The sequence below is a fragment of the Limulus polyphemus genome, unplaced genomic scaffold, assembly GCF_000517525.1.
Source record: "Limulus polyphemus unplaced genomic scaffold, Limulus_polyphemus-2.1.2 Scaffold1797, whole genome shotgun sequence".
Taxonomy (NCBI): domain Eukaryota; kingdom Metazoa; phylum Arthropoda; class Merostomata; order Xiphosura; family Limulidae; genus Limulus; species Limulus polyphemus.
In genome coordinates this window covers 58,066-69,087 of record NW_013667407.1, presented here as the reverse complement: position 1 = coordinate 69,087, position 11,022 = coordinate 58,066, and the positions used below count along the sequence as shown (strand labels likewise).

Below are 11,022 nucleotides of genomic sequence, written 5' to 3'. Positions count from 1 at the left end.
GTGTATTGCAAAGTTGTATTGAGAAAGAATAAACTAGTTTTATTTAAGAAAGGACTTGTATCGCTGAAGTTCCTCGGGAAGAATTTATACCAGAAATTAACAAACGCCCAGAGACGTAACAATATACAAAATATCATAATTTATATTTTCTATTAAAAATGTAGTACTACGAAAAATGGAGCGACACTACCTGCAATTGCTATGAATTTTTAAACGTAGTGTCAATCCACTAATCACTCCTAAAAACATAGCAGTGCTACACACAACTCTGTCTCTACCTTCTGAAGGTTTGAGTCACTTGTAAATCTGTGGCCACCACAATTTTTGCATTCAGAAACAAAACAATAAATAAGTGTATTTGCATATGACAACAAGACAGTCTATACAGTTATTAGGACTGTGGGATACAGTGACATATGGAACACTTATCACCCCAATTCAGCATGTCTATGTCTGTGTATGGTGCCATTATCAGGTAGTGCAGGTACTTAGTGTCTCATTAGATAAAAAATTGGTGTTTATAACAACATTGATAAAAAGGAATGGAATATGCACTTATTACCATTTTACTAGACTATATTCTCCTCCATAAACAACAGTATTTTACACCTTTACACCAGATTAATTATATTTAGCTGTTGCATCACATTTTACAGTATAGAATGTAGTGATTATTTCTCTTTGTAAAAAATAAAGAATAGTATTATATTCCTGACAAAAATGTGTAATAGTTGCTACTGATATTTACAATAATCACAAAATGTTTCAAGTAAAAAAAAAAGGTATTTGCCAGCAACACATTGTAAATTACTTTACAGATTTTAATTGATTTAATATACATAAGAAATATTTCACAAACATAAACCAGTAATTAGTACTTATCATCAGCCTCTAATTTTCTATATTTTACACTACATGTTACACAAGTAAGTATTTATAACACAAAGTAAGAGTTTATATACTATGTATGCTTACTTGTTCAAAATCCGATGAGTCATGCACTGCTCTTGCAATAATTTCCTCGTTTGAGAACTGAGGAAAAGGAAGAGTTTAATGCATTCAATTCAAAATAAGATGAAAACTAGAGCAAACAAATCAAAATTGATATAGGCATAATAGTTTTCTCATCACAATCATTGCAATAAATATAAATCAATAATTCTCCCTGAAACTCTGGAATCAAACCATAAAACTAAACATGATGCATTATAGGATAGGTCTCAAAAACAAGAACTTTAAAGTTTTAATTCAATAAAAATATTTAATATTGTCATTTTAAACTGTACTGTATGCCAATTTAAACTTAGTTGCAATAATAACTATGAAGATAGAAGTATCAATGCAAAATAATTTATAATAACATATATAAATGTACAAAGAAATAAGTTTGAGAAGTAAAACAATCTAAGCAATAAAATCTGTATCTTTTCTCATTAATAAGCCATCTGTAGAACATTAATGTCAAGAGCCAATTTGGGAAAACACTTACTTCAGAATTATTTTATGGCTAAAAGTTTGATATATACAATTAAATTTTGTACTGAAACCTTAATTTAACACCTCTGATAACTCACTACAAGTAAAATATATTTATATATTCAATTAAATGATATGATTTTACACAATAAGCAAACACTTAATGGTTTTTTCATTTGTGTAATTTTTGTTTTTGGTATCTGTGAAGGTCAAAATATGTATAAACATATGGAATGCTGTCTTGTGCAATTTATCCTTGTAGAATTTTTTTTTATGTTAGTGAACCAGTACAGTTCACCATGTCTATTTGTTAAGGGAATGGATTTAAATCACACAAATATAGTAGTGTAGTGTATTATACAGGCATATTTTACATTTCCTTTGTTTGTTTGTACTTAAGCACAAAGCTACACAATGGGCTATCTGTGCTCTGCCCACCATGGGTATCGAAACCCGGATTCTAGCGTTGTAAGTCCGCAGACATAACGCTGTGCCACTGGGGACTTACATTTCCTACCCCCTAAGTTAATATAAAAATTTTCACACTTTCTCTACATATTGTGTATACAGTCTTAATACTGAATGTCAGTCAAGGGAGCCACCCTAATTACCAATTGAACTAGGGTGTCACATGTACTTTTTTTGTGGGAAAGGTTCCTGTAAAGTCAGATATATTATATTGAAATAGGCTGATACTTTCCGATGGCAGACAGGTGATACCTTAAGGATACAACATACTTATTTTGAAGTGAGAGTGGCCATCAGTCACAGGGTACTGCATGCACCATGGAAAGAATGGTACTGTTTTCTATGTGTATATTATGTCATGTATTCTCAGTCTCGAACAAATTCAGATACAGATTTTTGTAACTGATTAGAGTAATACAGTAAGAGCACCTAAAGATGCATTTATTTAAACTCTGATAACTGTTGAATAAAATAAAAATTGTTTCATTGTATTTTAACTTGTGTCCAGTATCTTTCTTTTCTTCAAACTCAGTCAAGATTGAAGAATTAAGATTTTGTTTCATAAAATATTTTTTGACTAAGCTCCTGTTATTCAGAACTAACATTTCCTTACCTTCACACAGTTTTGTTATCTTCCCCCACATGTCTGCCTTAGAGATTTGCATGCCACTAGCCTTTACTAACTTCTATCTAATCTCACGAGATTTTTTGTTAATTGCGCTACTACATAATGACATCATTATGCAGCAAAAGCTCTATACCAATAGAAGGGTGACATACCTCCATGCACAATAGTCCCCTTACACATTTGCACTTGAGAACATCATTCTTTGATGAAGCAAGAGACACAAAGGTGCACTAGAAGTGGGGAGAATGGGTGGAAATGTGTATATAGAGGTAAGTATCTATCAGAAATACATTTTCATGTAAGGACAACTTTAACTTCTGAGACAATATCACATCTCTGAACACAGTTTTGCTAAAAACCCATACTGAAATGGTGGAGGTGATGGTGCAAATTGCCGCTATATAAGCTCCCTTTAGAAGGTGCCTGAAGGAAGCTCACGGAGTGTGGCACCTAATGGCAGGGGCTTCATAGGGGCACATCTTTGGGAGACCACATCTTATCTTATCCAAGGTATACTCTTCGCCTGGGGATAAAGAGAGAAAAAAGCAAATGAGCCCCATGTGTCACAGGGATGGGTGGAATAAGAACATGGCCATCAGAGGGCTTGCACATATGAGGTCAGAGAGCCAGTATGTGTATTATGGTTGGGGTACATTAAGACCTTACCACGTGCAGGATTCATGCCATAGAGGTTGGTGTGATGTGTACACACCTTGACTCAACTGAACATACATCAGCTGCAGGAGGAGAGCACAGTTTGTTAGAGCATGTTCACCTCAACCCAACTGAACAGACATCAGCTGCAGGAGGAGAGCACAGTTTGTTAAAGCATGTTCACCTCAACCCAACTGAACAAATGACATCCACAGAAGAAGGCGCATTCTATAGACTGTGCTTACCTCAAATCTACTGAACAGTTACAGGCAGCAGGAGGAGGGAACAGTATTGCATTATGTGCTTGCCACAACTTGATGGAACAAATTCTGGCTGCAGGAGGACGGCAAAGCATCATAATGTGTGCTCACCTCACCGCAACTGAACAGCCACAGGAGGATAACATTAAAATCATGTGTTTTATGTATATGAGGGGTGACCTGCACTACACTGACAGTATCATCAGCACCCCACTTCCCATTGTGTTGGCACTATATTTTATATCACCCCAGTGTACAAGTCCAATTGGCAAGTATGTGGCAAGTGTGGGGGATATGCAGTGGTGAGACTCAGAGTAAATGCCTGGATGTCCATTAGTCCTTCAGTCTAGAAAGGTCTTTTTAGTGGAGACAGTGCAGTGGGTGACTGCAAAACCCCATTTTGAAAAGCCAGCAAGTGCGAGCCAGAGAAGCAGACAGAACACCCCTGATGCTGGCTTTTTCCATGATAGTCCATGAAATAGGTAAAGTTTAGATAGGACAAAAATGGGAGATATAAATATATCACAAGATTGTTCCGCAAGACCACTTGAGGCATGTATGGTGCCAAGACAGATGGTATTAGCACTTTCCATTATCCTGGCTTGATCCAGATTTTGAGAAATAAGTATATCCTGAGAGGCACTACCAACCACTTGGTATATAAAAGAATAAAGACTGTAGAAGAAAATGATGGTGGGTGAGCTGTAGAATGGCAGGCAGTAATGTTCAGAAGATGAGGCAGCCAAATGGTGAAGATAGTAAGCAAAGAAAGTGTGTGGGATAGTCCACATACCTGCTTGAAGGACCTTGTCCAGCAGTGAATGGAAATTAGTGGTATGGAATGAGTGAGGTGGCAAATCTGATGGGATGAGATGTGGTAAAGTCTGCAAGCATCTACTCCCAATGAGGAGTAGATCAGCTGCTGGAGTTGTCAAACCCAAACTGTAAGAGTAGAGAGAAAAATGTCCCTAGAGGAAAAGGAATCCTGGGAATTAAAAGTTGGTGATGGAAGCCTCAAAAGAGTGAGGTGCGGGATAAATAGCAACAAACAGCACACAATAGTCTGATTGATCATAGAGGTAGGAAACAGAAAAAAGGGAGATAGGTGGAAAACAGTCAACTTCCTGAGCAGCTAAAGTCTTAGGGAGGAAGGAATGGTCAGAATAGATAAGAATGTAAGAGTGATGGAAGAGAGTACAGAACAATTGATAGCATAAATATTTGAATGATGGCAAACACTGGCAAGAAGTAAGAGGAAATAGGTCTTCAGAGAAAGACAGTATAACAGGGAAAATGCCAACACCTCAAAAGGTTCATGGATAACAGCAAACAAAACTACATTGATGTCCCAGTCAGGCATGGGAATGAGGCAAGGAGGTCTAAGAGAAGGAAAGAAAAGAACAAGGTGGAAAAAGAACTAGGAAAGAAAACATCTTATAGTATCAAGAAAAGTGAAATGTTGTTGACAAAGCTGCTCAATAACTAATAATGGTGGAGACATATAATCCATGGCTGAACAGTCAGGTAAAAAAAGAAGAGAGATGGCCAAATATAGGATGGTCAGGTGGAAGGTGATGGTGAATGGACGAATGACAAAAGCAAAGTCACTTATGCTGGTAGATGAACAAAGGAGAAGAGCAACCAGAATGAGGAAGGAGAATGTCTACCCAAATGGAGAGTCAAGTTCTATGGGCTATGGACCAAACAAATCCCAAATGTCAAGGTGGAGGGACAAGATCCCTTGATAGAACAGTGATGTGTGGGATTGAAGCAAGAGAGAGGGTATTTTAGACAGAGGAAGAGGGGATTGGTTTGCTAGGAAGTGTAGAATCAGAAACTAAGTTTCAGCTGACCAAAGAGGTGCCACCAAGAAGACACGACAAGAAGTGTTGTGAATCTTGGCAAGGATCCAAGGTAAAAGACAGAAAGGTGAATAGGCATAAAAGAAAAGATGAGACCAGTCCTGGCTGAAAGCATTGATAGCCAGGGCCAAGGGATGGGAAACAAAAGACTAGAAGAGAGCAAGCTTGGAGTTGGTAACAAAGGCATCAATGAGTGGAGTCTCCAACAAAGAGCACACCCACGAGAAATCCTGAGGGTGAAGAGACCATTTTTGGGGCAGAACATGGTCCAGTCACGATAGGCAGTCTACAACAAGGTTCATAGTACCCAGTACATGACAGGTGATGAAACATTCCCATTGAGAAGGTCCACGGTTTGAAAAGCAAAGGGTTATGGATCAGGTACTTCCTTGGCAGTTGATACAGGAAAGAACTGTTTAGTTGCCTGAATGGATCATAAATAAATGTTCCACTAGGAGGGTAAGAAATTGGAACCAGTCCAACAAACTGCCAGAAGTTCAAGCATGTTGATATGGAGAGGGTACTTGTCCTGGGTCCATGTGCTTGATGTAAGATTATTGTCCAGAGATGCTTCCTAACCATAGAGGAAAGCATCAGTGAAGAGGCACAGGAGGTCTGGTCTGGGTGGAGGTAATGAAACACCAATGATGGTAATCAACTGGACCGGCCACCAAGACAGATGCTCAAGTAGAGGAGGAGACAGGTGAACCATTGACATGAATGGTTCCACTGGCCATAAAAGAAACACTGGAGGAGGCATATATGAGTGCAACCCAATAGAATAAGTGGCTCCAATGAATCTATGGTCTTCAAAAGTGATAAAATATTGCACACAGTATGAGTAGGAGAAGTGTGAATCTTGGTGACCAATAGTTACAGAGTTCACAGGAGGATAAGAGAGGGTTGAGCACAGCTGAGAAAGAAGTTGAAGAAAACTTTTAGTTGAACAAGATAATAGGTGGAAGTGAGGAAACAGTTGGAAATTGTGATGAGCCACCAAAGACAGTTTCCCACAGAAGAAAGGATGTACAAACGGAAGACTCTTCCTGGTAGTGGGACAGGAGAAGCCAGTCATCCATGTAGAAATGGAATCAAAGTCCAAGTTCATGCAGATGGTGAGCAAAGACTTGACAATGCAGTTGAAGATGTAAGGAGCCGATATTATGCTTAGGATTATCATTAGGCTTAGGATTATGAAGTAAAAAATGAGAAGAGTTACAAAACACAGAAGAAAGAGAAAGAATGGAGCATACTTTTGATATTAAGTTCTGATAATACAAGGAAGTCTGAGGCTTCTCCTCAACAGGAATAGAAATTCCCAGAGCAAAAATAGGAGAAGGAAATAAATGATAAAATTTGCCTTGTTCATTTTTTCCTTCAAAATAAGGGGAAGGTATGTTCAGAGGAAAGGATGGGAGCTGAAGGTCCTGGCTGCATAAGGGAACCCACAACCTGATGCACAATGGTTGTTGCATCCTCCTCAGTCTACATGCTTTCTGAAGCCATAGCAGAAACGTAACCTATGCGAAAAAAGTCATTCACACAAGTAGTCGTAAATGTCACATTAACATGAAAGTTCCTAGTGAAGACAGATAAGGAAGCAAAGTTCCTTAAACTGCACAAATCTCGATAAATTAACAAAACAAAAACATGTCTGAAGTGTTCAATGCCTCCAGATTGATTGACATTCTGGAGTCCAAGTGCATAGGGGTGAGTTATTCCACATAGAGGTGTGTCACCCTCATATTGGTGGATGGCTTTTGCTACATAATGGCATCATTATGCAAAAGTTCACTAAAGGCTAGTAGCATGAAAATATTTATGCCAGACACACAGAGAAAATAGAAAATCTGTGTGTAGAGGTGTGGTATTGTCTCAGAACTACCTAATTTCTCAAAGGTAAACCAGTGTATCTCACAATGTCACAGTAATATATATATAAGATGTCCAAATTTGTTATTTTCTTGTCATTTATACCATAGCCATACAATTGATGCAATAGACAGTTTTATCACAGTACTTTACAGAAAATAATGCAATGTACAGTCAGTGTCAGATCTTAAGTATTTCACTCCTCAACTAATTTTAAACAACTTGTTTAAAAATATCAAAATTTAGAGCATAGAATGATAAAGAGCCATTGCATAGTCTCCTTTTGGAATTAGATCTATTAAGAATAAAAGAAGGAATATTTATTGATGTTATAGGATCTCATTTTTCAGTAGAAGTACAGAATATCAGTCTTTTATACCATTATATTATAAATTTATAATCCATAATAAAACATGGTCACCATTTAAAACTAGATTTCAAATCATAATTTGTGAAAATTCACAGCTGTAAATGCAAAACTAATCATTATAGCTTTAAAAACACTCTTGTATAAATGAGCAACATAATTTTGCTACAACATAAAACTTCTTATAACAGTGAACTTCAAAGAAATCAACCTTTAGTTTAACCCTATTGTCCCAGGTATCCTTTACAGCTCATGACACAAGGTTTTAGTGTCTTACATTCAAAATTTTATTAAACTACATTTTGTTGACCTTATACCAATTACAATAGCATAAAATCTTAGCTAATAATCCAAATCTTAATAGTATACAAGTTTTTAAGTTCTTAATTCTACAAGGCAATATTTTAAAAAATCCTCAATCTCCACTAGTGTGGACCACATGACACATTTTCACTTAGCATGTAATCATCTCTATTTTATCCACCACCCCCCACTCTTTTTTTCACTCTTTGGTAAGTAAAGATATGAAAATACCTTACATCACATAAAATAACAAAAACCCACAGTCAGCTGCGAACTACAGTTTCAGGCAATTACCAACTCTCAGCCCAGCTAGGTCAACGATAAAGAATGACCACTAATGTAGGCTTACACATTATTGGGTGTGGAAAACCAGCTTTATGTACTTTTGTTTGGTGACATTCTTTAACAGCAACTTAGCTGATTAACTAAAGTCATTCACAATCATAGTTAGCTAAAGTCAGTTCTTAGTTCAAATTTACACCCCAGTGGCACAGCGGTATGTCTGCAGACTTACAACGCTTAAAACTGGGTTTCGATACCCGTGGTGGGCAGAGCACAGATAGCCCATTGTGTAGCTTTGTGCATACTTTCAAACAAACTAGTTCAAATTTTATTACTATTATTATTTTTCAAATAAGCATACTTGATAAAACTATCAAAGTCAAAATAGTTTAACAGTGCATTTCAATGAAGTATGATATTTCAAAAAAGTTATCAACAAAATTGTAAGTGAAGATGTCAATGTTTGAGACAATCAGTCTAACAGGAACAGCTTCATTCCTAAGTTTTCTTAAATATTTATGTACATATTCTCATGTACACATATAAGCCTAATTAGGCTTTGTCAAATGAACTTGAAAAAAACAGGCAATGAATAATAAAACCTTCAAGTACTGATAACTGTAACAATTATTGAATAACAATCAATTTGATATTCTTTAAAAAATACATAATTTAATGTGAGACAAAATCAACATAGATGGCTACAGATTAAGACAAAATAAAGGAAATTATTTTATGTATGGAACTGCAGAAGAAAGATTATTAAGTTAAGGGGAATCCATAAGATAATCTTATCTCAAATTCTTTCAGACTCTTGCTACACCATTATAAACAAAAAACTATACATCATTGTACAGAAAGGGTAATGTTCCTGTTAAAAAAAAAATCTCATATCAACCAGAAAACATGTAAATGAAAACTTACAAACCATACAAATTATTTTCAAAAAAAAAAAAGATCAATAAGTTAATTTTAACTGAAAGCCATTTCATTTACTACAGTCAACATAAAAGATAAAGTTTTAAAAGATAGTGATACTTTCCTATCAATTTTCTCTGTAACATAGTTATACTGCCTGTTCTAATATTAAAAGAATAAAACTATTTCCAGACTTCTGAATACCCAAACAGAGTAGTAAAAATATATGTCTCCAGTTAAGTCAAGATAAAATCATGGTAAGTACTCTCAAATTAATTATAATGTAAGCAGTCACACACAATTCCCATGGTTTGAAAAGTGCAAAAATTAATGATAATTTTTCTAAACTTTATTTTTATTTTTAACTTTATCTTAAAATTGAAGCATTAAATATTACACAAAAATTATTTTTTAATGATGCAGAAAATGTTTAATACAATATTATGCAATCCTGTTTTGATTATAGTACACAAGTTAATTTTTAAAAGTCAAGTTCAACCTACTTGTAACTGTAGTCTTACATTTATATATAATCACAAATTTTCTTTCATTTTTTCATTTCTAGTTGCGTTTCTGAACTATATAGTTGTTTAAAAAAAAGTGACATTTCAGGCCCTTTTTTTGCTCAATAAAATGGAAACACTTTTCATATACTGTATTGAAGAAACTAGCACAAAACATTCTTATAATCTTTTCATTGTCATATATATATCTTTTCATTGTCAACATATAACAATTCCAGCTATGACTTCTCACGAATCATTTAAAAAGTGATGATTCATGAAAAAATTTAACAGTCAATCAAGTAACTGAAAATATATTATTATTTTTACTTAACATATGATTAAAATTTCATTTATTTGATTTATCAAGTTTTCCACACAATGCTCATTGTAAAAAATGCAATATTACTAAAACTTTTTGTCATCATGGTTGTATTTTAATAAAATATATACAATTTAAAAAATACATTTTCTGAAGATATTGATACTTTGATGATTCTCATATTGATAGACAAAAGAGAAATCTTAAATCATCAAAATAAACTCCTGAGGAATTTGAGCATTATCAGCATTAAAATATATTGATTCTTATATCATTTGTTACTGAAGCAAAGGGAAATTTTTGAGGAAATTTCATCCATTGCTTCTATGTATTAAATAATATAAAAGTAATTTAACTAAGATATAATGGAAAATGCAGATTTTAAGAGTTAAATGAGAGTACACAAGTCGAAGGACATATAACAAGTCAATGAATCGAAGAACATATAAAAAACTAAAGAGGACAAGGAGATGCCTGTGTATTATAAATAATAAGCCACGAGAGATAAGTAATCAAACATGAGGTTAGAACTTCAGTAAGTAATAGCACAGCACATGTATAAACCTTGAAACAAGCATAGGAGTTTAGTGACCAAAGGTCACTATAGAGACAGTTAACAACCTCTTTTGTTCTAAACATGTTTGGCACATGCACGCCAAAGTACAAGGATAAGATAGAGGATGTTGGCTTCGATTCTTTAGCACTGTAGAAGCTACAGAAAAGTTTAGATTTTATGAATCATCACGGTGCTTTGATGCAGTATCAGTTACAGTACATGGGTGTAGCAGTACAAGCAAGTAGGCAGCTGGCTCACAGCAGTTGCCCATGACCAATAGCTTGAGGGTTTTTGGGTGTGGTGCCTGATAAGCCCAGGGCTTGCTTACAAGCAGCCAATAGGAGCATCGCACTACTTGTGGGTGATGCTGTGTCCTATTTGGATGCTCGCCTGGATACAGAGAAATCCTGCTATATAAACCCATGTCTGGAGCTAGAAAGTCAGTTCTTCAGCGAGACCCAGTACCTCCAGAGATCTCCAGCCAGCATTATGCAGCTTAATAACCTAGACTCTGCTACAAAGAAGGTCCCAACTCTCCAGTAAGTATCTCT

General features: G+C 35.4%; 1 protein-coding gene across 2 annotated transcripts in view; it reads right to left on the bottom strand.

Moving 5' to 3' along the window:
- Window positions 1-11,022, bottom strand: part of LOC106464968 (anoctamin-5-like) — a 122,350-nt gene that overhangs the window by 61,866 nt on the left and 49,462 nt on the right. For both annotated transcript variants that reach the window (XM_022392776.1, XM_022392777.1), the window contains exon 10: window positions 976-1,032. In XM_022392776.1, coding sequence (XP_022248484.1) covers window positions 976-1,032 — 57 coding nt within the window. The remainder of the gene's footprint in view (window positions 1-975; window positions 1,033-11,022) is intronic.